The 15858-nt window shown below is 49.0% G+C and overlaps 1 protein-coding gene across 1 annotated transcript in view; it reads right to left on the reverse strand.

Annotated features, from left to right (window-relative positions):
* Nucleotides 1-15579, reverse strand: part of DPYSL2 (dihydropyrimidinase like 2) — an 88101-nt gene extending 72522 nt beyond the window's left edge. Inside the window, exons 1-3 of the mRNA XM_006153240.3 lie at nucleotides 15243-15579; nucleotides 11093-11181; nucleotides 8864-9048 (exon numbers count right to left, since the gene is read on the reverse strand). Coding sequence (XP_006153302.1) covers nucleotides 8864-9048; nucleotides 11093-11181; nucleotides 15243-15281 — 313 coding nt within the window. The 5' untranslated portion in view covers nucleotides 15282-15579. The remainder of the gene's footprint in view (nucleotides 1-8863; nucleotides 9049-11092; nucleotides 11182-15242) is intronic.
* Between the last annotated feature and the right edge of the window lie 279 nt (nucleotides 15580-15858).

Consider the following 15858-nt stretch of genomic DNA (forward strand, 5'->3'; position numbering starts at 1 on the left):
CCTACAACCCAACACGGGAGTTATGCCAGGACCCCGCATGCTGCTTTGGGAGGGAAGGTAAGCCACGGGGGACGGACTGGGGTGGTTTCCGCACTGCGCTTACCCATGCCCTGGGATTCTCCAAGGGCAGAGGGAGAGGACAGAGAGAAAGGAGCAAGATCTGGGCACTCCCCCAGGCCCCCCCACCCCCGGCTCTAACAGGAACAGCTCGGCTTTCTTCAGTCTCACCTGTCAGATGAAGGGGTTCCCACGTAAGATTTCACATGAGAATGGGGTGCCCTGAGAGACCAATGCTAAAGTCACCATGAGTACATGGACTGGGTTAGCTGGTGACATGGTGGTTAAGGTGGCTGGATCCCACAAGGCCAACTGTGTGCTTCAAACCCTAGACCCAGTGGCTTAGGAAACATGCTGGGTGCGTGTGCAGGCATTCCCCAAATCCCATGAGGTGGGAGAGATGGAGAAATGATTGTGGCATGGCCCTCCCCCACGGGGAGTTCTTTCTTGCTCTCCCTCTCTCTCTCTCTCTCTTTGGCAAGTACATGCACCCTCTAACAAAACTTAAAAAAAAAAAAAAAAGAAGATGGAGCAATGGAATGGGGCCTTTGCCAGACTCATTTAGCCAGTGTGGACAGTTCTGTGCAAGGTGGAGCCATTAAAAATGAATAGAGGAGGACCAGCAGACGGCGTAATAGTTATGTTGCTGGACTCCCACGATTCGAGTTCTGGACCCAGCAGCTTAAAACTCACGCTGGGCAAGTGTGCATGCATGCATGCCCCAAATCCCCAGAGGAAAATAGAGGAAAAGGAATTATGGTGTGGCCATCCCCCCTACGGTGTGATTTTTCATTTTCTGTCTCTCTGTCTTTCTCTGTCTCTCCGGTGAGCACACACACCCTATACCAAAAATCTCTCTAAACTAAGTGAATAGAGCACAGTCTTTGCCCTCCAGATGTCTATGCCCAGTTCAACCAGTCAGGGCACAAGCCAAGAGCATCGTGGGCCACGTTTGTGTCACAAAGCTCTTGTCTAACAAACTGGAACCCTGAGCCCATGGGATGCCAGCCACCAAACAGCAGTCCCTCATATCCAAAGGTGAGACCTTTCCGGGGCCCAGCATTTCCACTACCCCACCTCTTTTCCTGGTTCTAGGTGACATTCTGGCCAACGGGATTGACAGGAAGTTCCCAGTAGCCTAACAACCACTCTAGAGAATGTCCAAGGCTAGGCTCTGGGAGCATCTGAGCACTCTCCAACCTCTGTGTGCAACACCCAGAGGCAGTCAGGACAGACACAGATGCCTCGAGCGATGAAGATCAATGCTTTCATGAGCCGGGCTGATTGCTCAGGCACTACTCACCGGTTCTCAGGGCCAGGGTCCAGGCAAAAAGCCCTGGTGGATCACAGTGAGTGCCACAATGTCCATGAAACAAGGCTTAGAAACCTACACAAGAAAGTCTCCTCTTCTGGGCCAGCCATGGCATGGTGGTTAAGGTGGCTGGGTCCTACATGGCCAACTGTGTTGTTCGAATCTCAGACCCAAAGCATGAAAACACTAAACCAAGTGCGTATGTATCTATGCCTAAAATCCCAAGAGAAGAATGGAGAAGGGACTGCAGTGTGGCCATTCCCCCTGAAGGGTGCTTTCTCACTTCCCCTCTCTCTCTTTCTCTGGTGAGTGCATGTGACTTACAGCAAACATTCTTTTAAAAAAAGAAATTCTCAAACTCCTGAAAGGATCTAGTAGACCCTAACCCACAATGGCCAGTCAAGCACAAACTAGTGACCCCCTTTTTGAGAAGAGTTTTGCAAAGTCTAAGTGCTGAACCTTCGAGAAGATTTGTGCTATTTCTCATCTTTCTTCATCCTTCCTCTTCCTCCATTCTGCTCAGCACAGGTTTAGCTGGACAGCCCAACTATGTCAGAAGGGGATGGATTCTTCCTGTCCCGACATTCGAGGCCAACAATCGCTCAGTGACACCTGAGCAGGCCCAGCCCGTGGCATCTGCTTGCAGAAGGCATGCGTGTCCTTGACGAAACATATGACCTCAACCATGTGGGGCTTGTGGGAGAGAATAGCAGAGACAGCCCAGACTGACAGCCCCATCGGGTAACGTGGCTTTCTAATCGCCAGGCCACGGCAGATTCTGTGGCGACAACGTGGGCCCTGGACTTTGAAACTTTTGTCTGATGTGGTTGGGTGTTTTTGTAAACACTTTCTAACCCTAGTCAAATGAAGGTTGCAAAGGGAATAATCAAAGTATCAATTACAGACACATTCATATTATAGTGTGCGTGTGTTCACACATATGTACTCGTCATAGGCAGCGAGCAAACCCAAATGCCACATGGATGACAAAATGACAAGCAGTGGATGTTCCGCAGTGAAGTGACACTCCTGAGCCACGTCTCCTCGAGAAGCCACCTCGCCTTTCTCCCAGGCTTCCTGCCTCCATTTGTGAGCTGAGACAAGCCCAAGGGGCTTGTGGGAATGACTTCCGAGTCCGCCATTGTGCCCCAGGCCACGTAATTCCTCCAACCAGCGTGACCCTCTGCACTCAGAGCAAACTGTCATTACAAGGACCCGTGTGGGAGCTGCTACCTTCAACCCCTTCTGGAAGAACAGACAGGGGGAGCTGTCCCCGTCCACCCCGACAGGCAGATGCCTGGGCTCCTGGCTCCTCCCACCTCCCTCTCGGACTGCTGCCAGGGCTGACCACAGAGCCTGGGGTTGGGGTGGGGCAGCAGAAAGGGGGCACTGCCAAGGAAACAGCTGCATACATCAGGGTGAGTGGAGTTAATGTCAGACATGAACACAGAAACTCAACAGAAAGGCAGGGCTGACTGCCACCAGGCCATGGCATAAAGGACAATATTCGCTCAGGCCCAGAGAAGCAGCAACAAATTTCAGGGAAGGAGCTGAAAAGGGAGAGCCCAGTGGAGGGGAGGGTGGGCATCTAGGCTGAGCCTCGAAGGGTGCTGAAGATTCCCGTAGACAGAGGAAGGAAAAGGCATGCCCAGCTGAGGTGACAGCATAGCAGGCAGGGCCACATCCTGGAGGGCTCTGACACTTGGGCTGCATTCTCTAAGTCAGAGGGAGCCAATGAAGATTTTGGAGGAAGCAGGATGCATGATCAAAGCCATCTGGAGAAAGACCCTGAGATTAGAGGCAGGACAGTGGTTGATGAGACTGCAGAGGGCTGGGCAGAGGCCCAGTGAGAGACGACTCAGCAGGTGTGGAGGAGGGAGGTCAAGAGATAACACAGAGACAAAATGCACCTGAGACAGCACGGCCCCAGGGGCTGGGCACTGAAAGGCAGCAGGGCTACAGGAAAACAGGGTGAGCCTGACTGCAGAGAGCTGGATGGAGGCTTCTGAGGCGCATCCAGAAGTGACAAGTCTCAAGTTCAGCAGAGAGGCCGTTCCAGCCTTGCAGCACCTCCTCACCTTCTCCATGCTCCAATCCAACCCAACCGCCACTGCAAGTACCAGTCACGGACACAGCGGAGGCCCCGGGTATGTGGTGCCCACATGCAGCGGGGCTCCACACCTGCCAGGAAAAGCCTGGAGTTCTATTAGCAAAAACGACATTCCCAGCAGTGGCTCCTGATCCTTGGAGACCCAGAGTCAGGAGATCTGGCACAGACCCAAGAGCTCTGCTTTAAAACAGCTCCCCAAGTACTCTGGACAAGTGCCAGACTTCGACATAAATTCACAGGGCCCACCAGCAGGCTCTCTACCTTGCTAGGTTGGGTGAAGCCCAGGAAGCAAGATGTTTAAGATATAAGCACAGGGTCAGCAGGTGGCATGGTGATTAAGGCACTGGACACTGGACACTCCCACATGGCTGACCATGACCTGGTGGCTTGCTTTCTCATTTTCCTTCTCTCTGTGTGTCTGTCTTTCTATGGTCAAATGAAAATGATTGAATGAGTAAATAAAATAAAATAAATCATTCTTTTTTAAAAAAAAGATGTAAAGCTTGATGTTTTGCAGAGGAAGCCAGATCCCACAAGGTGACCTGGGTTACTGGACACTGGACACTCCCACATGGCTGACCATGACCTGGTGGCTTGCTTTCTCATTTTCCTTCTCTCTGTGTGTCTGTCTTTCTATGGTCAAATGAAAATGATTGAATGAGTAAATAAAATAAAATAAATCATTCTTTTTTAAAAAAAAGATGTAAAGCTTGATGTTTTGCAGAGGAAGCCAGATCCCACAAGGTGACCTGGGTTCAAATCCCAGCCCCAGTAGCAGTGCGCTAGGCATAGGTATGAACAGGACAAGATCCTGATGGAAGGGAGCATTGGAAGAAAAAAGACTGCGATATGACCAAGATCCACGGGAACGTGCTTCCTCTCCCTCTCTCTCTCCTGTTTGTGCACATGCTCTATTATAAAGAAAAGTTAAAAAAGAAAAAGATGCACACCAGAAAAAGGTGATACAGAGGCACATAGTCCACTGACCACTCTTGGAGAATCCCAACTCTGAGTGAATGTGCAAGTCATCTGGAGCCTTTTCTCTCCGGCTCTGCTCGGAGAATGTAGCAGAGGCGGGAGGTTACTGGTCCCCAGCGCCAGACGGAGTGACAAGCACTGCCACACCTGAGAGCTTACTACAGGCCAGGTACTGTTCTGATGCCACCACAGCCTGTCTTTCGAACAGCCTCACCCCTTTTGCTGACTGGGATGCTGAGGCTGAAAGCAAAAGTGGTACAGCTGGTAGCTGGTGTGTGTTCCATTCCTGCCACCTGTCCCAACATACAGGACAAGCGTGCAGTGCTCTTACTCAGGCCTCAGCCCTCCCTTCTATAAAATGGAGTTGACCATTCCCACCGGTTTCCTGGAGACTCTGCAGTCCTCAAAACTCCAATGATCAGAAAGCCCCTGCGAAGGTCATAGTGTTTTCTCCAGGCAGCAACTCATGAGCCTCAGCCTGTCTGTTGCTGCCTGCAGGGCACGTCTAGAGTCTCTGCCCACCCATCACTGGATGGAAAGGTCAAAGGGCACCCTCCTACCCTGTGCTGGGTCCCCCTCACAAAGACCTCATTGTGCAGTGCTCAATAGCCAGCTCTGTTTGACGGCAATAATATTATTTTCTGATGCTGACGAACCAGTGTCCTTTTTAAACTGCGAACATTCGGCTGCGTTTTCCCTGCAAGCAGTGCCACTTCAGACAGAGTGGAGCCTCCAGGGCTTGTGACCTGGGGAACACACCCAATGAGGCCGCAGGTGAGACACCTATGAGCACAGGTAACATGGCTTGGACAAAGTCAGGAAGACGGCAGCAGGAGCGTGCAGACAGCCCCTTTGTGCCAGTTTACTTCAAGTGCTGTCTCCAGCAAGCAGCCGTGGGCATACCAAGTATTCAATAGAACCTGCTCAGAGGCATCTAAGTTAAGCATTGTTTTCTGACCTCAATACGTTAAAGAAGCTCCAGCCTCATTGATGGAGCCAGCCGCAGATATCAATGAAGGTGCTCTAAGTGATTCTTCCCTGCAAGGCCTCTTTGCAAAGCGAGCCCCAGCCACTCACTCCCTCAAAGCAACACAGAATGTATGACCAGCAAGCAAGAAAGAAATCCTATCCTTTGGAAGTTGTAACCATGTGTGGTTATTTTCAAGAGATTTTTTCACAGGCTACAAAAGCAATGGTACTGAGCCAGCAGGGGGCGTGGTGGTTTAAGGCACTGGATCCCACATGGCCAATTCTGCAGGTCTGAGTGCTGAACGGAATGCCCTGAAAACACACCGGGCACATGTGCATGCATGCCCAATGTTCTCAGAGAAGAATGGAAAAGGGATTGCAGCACGGCCATGCCCCAAGATGTGGGGTGAGTTCTCATGCTTTCTTCTCACTCTCTCTCTGGAGAGTACACGTATCCTATGGCAAAAAAAATTTTAAAAGAGAAACGGTGATGGCACTTGGGGTGCAACTCAGACCACACATTGCCATCTCTGATAACTTCAAAGCTCTGAGGTTTGTTCATGAAACCCACCTACACCTGAGCCCACATTAAACTGCCACCACATTCTGCCCGAGCAAGCAGCAGGCAAACAGGCTTTTCGCCTCTCTCCCAAGCATCTGCCCTGAAGGCCATCTGTTGATTATGCTGGCTCTCTGAGCTGCAGGGTGGGGGGGACCCAAGGAGATGTCCTTCAGTCCTGCACAGATGGGACCCACCTGGATGAATGGAAAGAAGGCCAGAGTCACCAAGGGGGAAAGTCTGGGCAGTAGCAAGGATATGCCTCCATGCCAGGAGAGAGACAGTGGTTAAGACAAGAAGTAGAGTGGGGACCAAAGTGTGGGGCCTTCAAGAACACAGGAGAGGAGAGAAAGACCCCAAGTAAATCTGAGAGAAAACAGAGGCTCTCTGTATCTGCTGAGCAAAGTGCTTTTGATTAGAGGCAAAATGACTCTCTGGGCTCAGTGAATCCCCAGATGTGAGCGCTAAAAAGGCCTTCCAGGGTCATCTAGAGCAAATCCTTCACTGTGTAGAAAAGCAGCGAAAATACAGAGACGTGAAGAGACTTGCCCAAGGTCATACAGCAAGTTAGTATCAGAAGGGGACCAGAACGCCTCATTCAGTGGAGGCATTTCCTGCTCAGGAGTCGTCCGGTAGGAGGCATCATTCACCACTCACTTGGAAAATAGTATTTACGGCTTACTGACCCTATGTGACAAGGCAGGGGCCTGTTTATAAACCTGAGACAGATCATCACGTCCACTTGGCCTTCCTACCAACACCCAAGGAGTCTGTGCTTCTCCAGGCTCAAGTGTTACTCCATAGCCTGCCCTGGAGGAGGGGCGGCAATGCATACAGGAGCCACGAGTCCAATTCGTGGCAGGCTTCTACAGCAGCCCAAGTCCCAAGGTGTGCGTGAAGGGCCCCCTTGAAAAAGGCATGCACTAGGCTACAGGACACGTGAGCAGCAAGGTGGAAGCAGCCAGGCTTACACCTGCAGGCTCGCTCTCCACAGTGTGGAGAAAGCTGAAACAGGAGAGCTGAAGTCGAGGCTTCAGACACTGAAGCCCAGGATGAAGATGCCAGAGGGCGAGTATGCAAATGAAAATACGGGGAACTTGGGTTAGGAGGGGATGGCAGGGTGATGTTCCTCTAGGTCAGATCAGACAGAAAAGATGCTTCCAGATAGACCCTATAGCCACAGGTAAAAAAGACCATCACACTGAAAAATAAATGTTAAGATAGTTTTGGGTTTTTTTAAGACGTTTTTACCTTAGGGTACATTCACTCGCCATAGGGAGAGACAAAGATAGTGAGAGAGAAGGTGAGAAATCATCTCCCAAGGGGGATTGCCACTCTGTAATCCCTTCTCCTCCATTCTCCTGGGATCTTGGGGATGCACACACATGAGCCCAGCATGATTTTCAAGCCACTGGGTCTGACTGTGGTCAGTCATGTGGGAGTCTGCTAACTGCTACACCATCTGCTGGCCCACGATAGTTTGTTATTTTTTTTAAGAAGCAATAATAGCTAAATCCTTTCAATGTCGACCCTCTTCTGAATTGGACGGTTAGCTTTTTTTTTTGGAGAGATATTTTTCGCTATAGGGTGCGTCCACTAGCCATATAGAGAGAGACACAGAGACAGAAAGCGAGAAATCACCCCCTAGAGGGGATGGTCACACCGCAATCCCTTCTCCTCCATTCTCCTCTCGGGATCTTGGGCACGCACGCACATGCGCCCGGCGTGAGTTTTAAGCCACCGGGTCCGGGACGCGAACTGCGGTCAACTACGTGGGAGTCCAGCGACATAGCCATTATGCTAACTGCTGGTTCCCAGTTAGCTTTTCATTTAAGAGATTATATGTTGACTTTCAATCTTGGATAAACTCTGTTTTTTAAAATATGGGGACCAGCAGTTAGCGTAATGACTATGTCGCTGGACTCCCATGTAGTCGACCCCAGTTCACGTCCTGGACCCAGGACGTGGCCTAAAACTCACGCAAAGTGCATGTGCGTGCGTGCCCAAGATCCCTAGAGGAGAATGGAGGAGAAGGGATTGCGGCATGGCCATCCCCCCTGGGGGGTGATTTCTCGCTTTCTATCTTTCTGTCTCTCTCTGTCTTTCTGGCAAGTGCACGCGCCCTATAGCAAAAAAAAAAAAAAAAAGAAAAGAAAAGAAAAAACTCTCCAAAAAAAGAAAAAAAAAAATATGTATCTGATGGACCATGGCACAGCTTGCCCACCTCCTCGAAAACAAAATGACATGTGACAAAAGGACAGTCACTAGGCATGTTGGGATGTAACAGTTTACAAGCGAACTACACACACACGCGCTGGGTCCAGTGAGTCCACGTTAGATTTGGCCAAACCAAAAAACACAAAGCCGTTGGAGGGCTGTGGGTGCCAGCAATTTTCATCTCTAACAGGACAATTAAATATTCCCCCATTGCATTTTCCTGTCAGTGGGACAGAGATCCCAGATTCACCATTTCATTTGCAGTGCCCCATCTTCAACCTAAGAAGCACCTCTAAAAATTGTTTTCATCAGAATCAAACACTGAAAAACAAAGATTCACAATTGACGGCCTTGACGATGACGTGTTTTCAAAACGAAATCACATTCTGGGGGTCCAGGAAGACAAAAGCCCTTAAGCACAGAAAGCAGGAAGCCATTTTCTCATCCTACCAGATTTCCTAGGGCTGGATGCTCGAGTTCCCCTGGAGAACTCGAAGTTGGACAGAAAAATCAGGATACACAAATAAGACAAATGGCTAGCCCCCCGCCCCTTGCCACCTGATCTGGAAGCTTTTAAAAGGAAATGATCAAACAACATAGACTTGTTTTCAAACGGGCATAGTTTCCGAAAGCTACAATGATGATTTTTTAAGCTTCTTACTGATCATGGTGGTTCCCCCAGCCAGGGCTGCCTTGGTTCCTTGGAAGAAGTCATCAGCGGATGTCATCCCCTGGTCAGGCATCTGGAAACGGGTGTGCACATCGATTCCTCCAGGGATCACCATTCTGGAATGGGCTTCGATGGTTTTCACCCCTCCTGGCACAATCAGGTTTTCTCCTATTTGCCTAAATCAACAGGATTGCCAATAAGCATCGCAAGTGAAATGTGCAATCAAATGAGATCTGCTGACTTCTTGCATAAGCGATAAATGATCCTCGGTTGGGGACTATTTGGGTTATTGTGGTGATTCGTCATAAAAGTACTCTCCACTCTCTACTCCCAACTCAGAGAGAACACAAATAAAATTTAAGTAAGGTATCAGACACCCCATCCAAAGAGATTCAGTTACCAAGAGACCCTAAGATCAAACGAGAACAAGGTCCTAAGGCATTTATTTAAAACATCACTAACCTTTCTTTATAATCAGGAAAGTATGACACATTTTTGCAAAGACAAACAGGAAAATACGTCATGACTTTCCCAACGACCCAATACATAATTGAGCGACCCAATTCATAATTGAGCTCATTACCCTACAGCAATTTTCTCCAGAGCTGGTTGTAATGTCCAAATATTTCTTTTCACCACATCTTTTTCAATCGAGAGAAAGTAAGGATGGAAGGATGGAGGTAGAACGAAACGGGGGAAAAACAAGTGAACACTACAATGGAAATTATTGAAGTGTGGAAGTATGTGCTTATCAATTCAGGAACAAAGGGAATATGTATTATGTTGGGAAACACGATTCCTTTCCAGTTTTTATGAAGTATTTTTACTACCTCTTTCTACCAATTTTTGAAGCAAAGGAAATAAATCAAGGAGGAGATGACCAAGTTCTAAAACAAATTAATGACAACTAAACGTAGCGTACAGGCCTGCTCATTTCTAGGCCAGTGTCTTATTGCTAGACGGAACCATTCTGCCTGATAACTGGGAGAAAAACGGACCATGAAAGTCACAGCATTTAAAAGCCTGGCGCTGAGACTGTCACAAGCACGCGCGCACACACGGAGAAAACATTAAATGTGGAAACGTTGAAACCTATTTTAGGTTCGTAAATCAGGGTGTGAGCTTCCAGGCAACAGTCATATCCACTCCAGTTTTCCACTCCTCCGGGCTCATTTGCTGCTAGCACTCGATGAATGCTGCTTATTTAAAAGATGTCATTGCTGCAGTGTTTGTCTTTAAACAGATGTGCTATTTCTCCAGAGCCCTGGGAGCTGTCCCAGGAGGAAGGGTACAAGGGTGCTGGTATGTGCTCAGCTCACTTAAATCTCTAGCGTCCAAGAATACCCGAGCTCAGTAACTGTTCTGTTGTTTCTCCTTTGTAACTTACTACACAATAAACACAAGAGCAGTCTTATTTGTGCTAGTTGCCACTTATAGAACCAAACCCAACATTCCCTCGGGATTAGGCAGTAATTTGTCTGTGTTTCTTGGTAATTAACTTGGTGTTCCTCTCTGGCCCCTCCAACTTGAACTCTTCATTAAGAAAACAGATGTACTATCTTGATAGAAGAGGCTGTATTCCACGTCTGTGTCCTGTCATTGGGCAGCCCATCCCCAGACTACGTTCTAGGAAAATCTTTAACACAGTCAGCAGATCATAAACCAAGTATCTGAGCTGGCAACAAGAAAACATCATGTCACCTCAGTTAAAAATAGCCAATTACATAAAGCACAATGAAACCAGTGTGCACTTAATTGGGGGCTGGAATTTCCTAAATCTTGAGTTTCCCAATTCACTGATGACCACCAATCAAAATGGGTTTAAAACAGATTTTATGGGGACCAACAGTTGGCGTAATGGCTATATCGCTGGACTCCCATGTAGTCGACTGTGGTTCAGGTCCCGGATCCAGTGGTTTAAACTCACACCCAGCATGTGTGCGTGTGTGCCCAAGATCCCGAGAAGAGAATGAAGGAGAAGGGAGTGTGCGTGACCTTTCTCCCTGGGGGATGATTTCTCATTTTCTGTCTCTCTGTCTCTCTTTTTGGCGAGCGCATGTGCCCTATAGCAAAAAAACTCTCAAAAAAAAAAAAAAAAAAAACTATGATGGCCATTATTTGAAGTCTCCAAAGCTTAATACAATGTGTATGAATGATAGCGAGAACCTGGGAGCACTGAAAGGTCTGCAAATACTTCTCTACATAATGAGTTATACTTACTTGATCAGCCCATCTTCCATGTATATGTCCGCATAGAACGACTGGTCATCATTAACAATTTTACCTCCTTTGATCAGAAGACGATCACTCTGAAACAAAGAGGTAGGAAGGTCACAACGCATATCTGACCTAGGAGGACACAGGTACTTAGATAAATGAGCTAAGGTCCCATTTTGAGTGTTTAAAATGAGCCAGTTTGGGGAAAGTTGAGTAACAAGGGAAGCTGTCTATGCCACCCTATTCATCACCTGATGAGTCAGAACACACTGACAAAGCTTATACTCAATAAATGACGCATCTCTTTCAATTAGATCTTAGACCTGGAAAGAGCAAAAATAAATAAATAAAAAGGCTTCCAGTGAAAAGAAGTGAAACATTTCAGGTAAAGAAGACAATACTTCTTGAGACCAGCAGTTAGCATAATGGCTATGTCGCTGGACTCCCATGTAGTCAACCACATGGTTCAAGTCCTGGACCCGGTGGCTTAAACTCACACCGGGTGCGTATGCGTGTGTGCCCAAGATCCTGAGAGGAGAATGGAGGAGAAGGGATTACGGCGTGGCCATCCCCCCGGAGGGTGATTTCTCACTTTCTATTCTCTGTCTATCTCTGTCTCTCTGGAGAGCACACACACCCTATAGCGGCCCACACACCCATAACAAAAAAAAAAAAAAAAAAACCCTCAAAAAAAAAAAAAAAAAAGATGACAATACTTCTTAAATGGTGTTGGGCAAAACCTCATTTAAAACCGAAAAATAAAAAACACACACCCACACACCCACAAGCACATGTAGGAAAGTAACATCTTGGCAAAGTTTGCATTGAGGAAAGAAACTGACCAAAAGTCTGTTGTCATGGGATACACCATAACTACACAAAAACATTTGGTTCAACCATAGCAAGTATAGCCAAGCAGGAAGGGGACTACAAAACATATCCCATTTTAAGCTGTTCAAAAAAAGGTAAGGTTTGGGAACCAGCAGTTAGAGTAATGGCTATGTCACTGGACTCCCACGTAGTCAACCGCGGTTCGCGTCCCGGACCCGGTGGCTTCAAACTCGCGCCGGGCGCGTGCGCGTGCGTGCCCAAGATCCCGAGAGGAGAATGGAGGAGAAGGGATTGCGGCATGGCCATCCCCCCTGGGGGGTGATTTCTCGCTTTCTGTCTCTATGTCTCTGTCTGTCTGGCAAGCGCACGCGCTCTATAGCGAAAAACCTCTCAAAAAAAAAGGTAAGGGTTTACAACCAAGTATGGGGATGGCAAATTCTAACATCTAACACCACTGGAGATGGCCGACATACTTGTATTTCACTTGCTGATGCTTGTGCTAAATAAATCAATAGAAAGACAGGCGGCACATGAGAGCCAAGTCCGTAACAGAAATGCTACCTTATGACTCACCACTGGCTGGAATGGAATGTTAAGTCGTGTATTCAGTGACTAAGCACCTGTGTTAGTCTAGACTGGGTTGAAACCTCACAGGTCGAAGCATGGACTGCCCCTTGAGAAGGCAACACATTTCATAGGACCGCAGTTCGCTGTGACAGCAGTTCACTCCACATTCCGTTGCAAAACCATGCTCTCAGCAAGTACGACTTACACTGAGCAGCTACCCAGGAAAGGACATTATAGAAAATCTCTTAAAAATAAATAAGCTACTAGAAAGCAGCAGGAAAAAAAGATAACTTTTACACACACGTGCACATACAGAAAATATTGAAAGGGTAAAGAAAAGACGTATTGTTTCGCTAACGTGTTGAAAATCAGTAAGATCGGTTTAATTTCGTACGCTGTAGGGCACTCCATCCGGAGGTAGACTTTGCAAAGTCAAATGGGGATGGTCAGCAATTTCTGAACCTGGAGAAGGTACATGCAAAGAACTTTCTAGAATCCTGTCATGCACATCATGCCATGGGACCCTCATGTGAGATGCGAGATGGATGGAGGCAAATTCTAGTCCCTTGACATGTAAGGAAACAGATTCCAGGACAGCAAGTCACCGTACTTGCCCCCAGGACACCTGGCCCTGTGTTCTTCCTCGGTCTGCAATGACCACCCCCCCCTTCTCTCTCAGATCATGGGCTTCTGCTCAGCGACAGAATTAAATATCACCTGCCAAGCAAGAAGCCCTGCCCTTCAACACCTGCCCCCTTAGTCAAATGCAGTCCCTGTCCCAGCCAGTCACCCCAAATCCTCCAGGCAACACGCGCCAAGGAGAAAACGACATATTACAGCCTCCTTCATTCCGGTGCCTTCTAGAAGGCTTCTTACATAAGAGGCTGGTCCTGGTGATGGAGGAGGGAAACCATATAGGTCCTATCATAATGGAGTCAGATTTTTCTTCAAAGGGGGGCGGGGGCGCTCTTTTAAAAACCGGTCCAGCCTCCTTCACTCCGGTGCCTTCTAGAAGGCTTCTTACATAAGAGGCTGGTCCTGGTGATGGAGGAGGGAAACCATATAGGTCCTATCATAATGGAACCAGATTTTTCTTCAAAGGGTGGAGGGGGCGGGGGCGCTCTTTTAAAAACCGGTCTTGTTGATTGTTTGCTTTTTAAATGTTTTTTCTCCCCACAGAATCAAAATGAAAGTGCCTCGTTTATTCACTAAACAGCAAATTATTTGAGGCTTGCAGCAAATCCACTCCTCAGACTCCTTCCTCCAGCACAGGAAACGCATCACGTTGGGTCCTTCAAACCGCGACTCTTTGAGATCTTGGGTCTTTTGCCTCTAAGAAAAAGAAAGCTGTTCGAGTACCCACCCTCGCTGCAGAACGGCTGGGCTCATCCTAGCAAACCTGCTGAGCCCACGCCCCCTCCCCTGTGCATTTGTTCCCACATCTCCCTCCTGCGGATGGGTGTGCCCTTGTGCGTGCAGAGAAAGCCGGGGTGCCCATGGCTAAAGAGGAAACCAGAACGAAAGCGCGCCTTCAAAGCCAGCCTTAAAAGCACCTCATGCCTGTTGGCGAGATTCTTTCGCTCTCTGCCTGAGCCCTGGGTTCTCACACCGGCCTGTTCCAACTGCACATCATTATGTAACAATGAATTTCCCTGGCCTTCCTCCTTCCCTGAGATTTCATTCGCAAATGCAGTGAATAGAACTGGCGAGATTTCTCCAGGAAAAGATGGGGAGTGGGTGGGAGCAAGAATCGGTGCTCTTCCCTGAAGCACTGTCAATTGCATAGCATATTTGTTTTCCCAGTGATTCACAAACTAACAATCTCAGCCCCTAGAACTGCGCCGATACCTCGGGCGGCCAGAATCATTGTCTGGCCCCGGCCAGGCCGAGCCATCTGCTCCGCGCGTCGCGCAGCGCCATTACCTCCCGAGCCCGGCTCGGCGCTGTCCTCAGCGCCCACCCTCCCAGCCTGCTTTGTATGCGCCAACACCGACGCCTCCCTAGCGGGAGAAGGGACAGAAAAGAGACGAGAAAGGGAGCCCGGAGTCCTTCTACGGCCCCAGCCCGGAATCAAAGGGCGAGGAAAACGAGGCGGTCACCAAAAAGCGGTTCCCGATCAACAAAAATCCCCAGCCTGGCCCCCCCCCAGACCACTTCCTCTGCTCATCCCCGCGTCCCAGCTCTCTTCCCGTTTCCACATCATTCCGGTACAGCCTGCCCTTTTCAGCATCCCTCTGCTGTCATTACGCCTCCGGGCTGAAACCCGCTTCTTTTTCCAAGGAGCCAGACGAAGGCTCCAGAAAGCCCTTAAAGGTGGGGGCGGAAGATTCCGGGAGGATCCATTTCCCCCATCTCCTCGCTGCGGCCGGAGCAGTCCAGCCTCGCAGCACGCAGCCCGGAGAACAATATCCGAGCTTCAACCATGCATATTCAATCTGCCATCCATTTGCTTACACCCCGCAGGCCGGCACTGCAGCATCTCGCGCTGACAATAAAAGGATACAGCGGATCTGGCGCGCTACCTAAGGCTCGCTTCAAGCACGCACGCTCCTGCTTTAACGCCTTGCAAATCATGTAGCTTGTAATTTTTTATTATTGCGTCTCCCACAGCCACCACCATCATCGCCTTCATTATCAACAGAAAAAAAAAAAAGTTGGGTCTCTCTCCCTCCCCCGCCTTTTTAAGAATTCCTTAGATGTTCTGTGCCACAAAAGGTTGCTGGCCGACCGCAGATTTCCCAGGTACCAAACTCACCGTGATGCGTGGAATATTTTTCTTCCCCTGATAAGACATCTCTCTCGGGAGAAAATTAATTTCAGGAGATCAGATTTAAAGCAAAAATTGTCAGGAAGGGGACTCGGTGTTTTTTGCAGGATTGAAAAAGATGCAACCGCTTAGCTGGCCTTGCTGGTAGCAAATTTCAGGAACGGAAGGGATAAATGCAATCCTCTGTCTCTCTTTCTTCCTCTCCTCCAACACAGCCCCAGCTAGGGCGGAAAAAAAAAAGAAAGAGAGAGAGAGAGAGGGAGAGAACAGGAGGGAAGGGGGTGGAAATAAACTACAGCAATAAAAGCCTCGGTTCAAGTCGGCCACAGCGGCGCATGCGCCGCCAGCCACTCCCTTTCCTCTCAAGCAAAAGCCATCCGCTTCGCGAAAGTCGAGCACTGATTGGCCGCAACCGTGGGATATGCAAATAAGGGCGGGCGGGGAGGGGCGCGGCGCGAGAGCGCGAAATGCTGCAGTGTGCGGCGAGGGCGGCGGTCGGTGCGTGCGCCCGAGCGGGGAGCGCGCCTTTCGCGCCCTTTCTTTGAGCCTGGGTAGCGAAGACTAGGGCTGGCAGCAGCCACAGATGCAGTGTCAGCCATGGAGG

This window comes from Tupaia chinensis, unplaced genomic scaffold (genome assembly GCF_000334495.1).
Source record: "Tupaia chinensis unplaced genomic scaffold, TupChi_1.0 Scaffold000366_1, whole genome shotgun sequence".
NCBI lineage: Eukaryota > Metazoa > Chordata > Mammalia > Scandentia > Tupaiidae > Tupaia > Tupaia belangeri.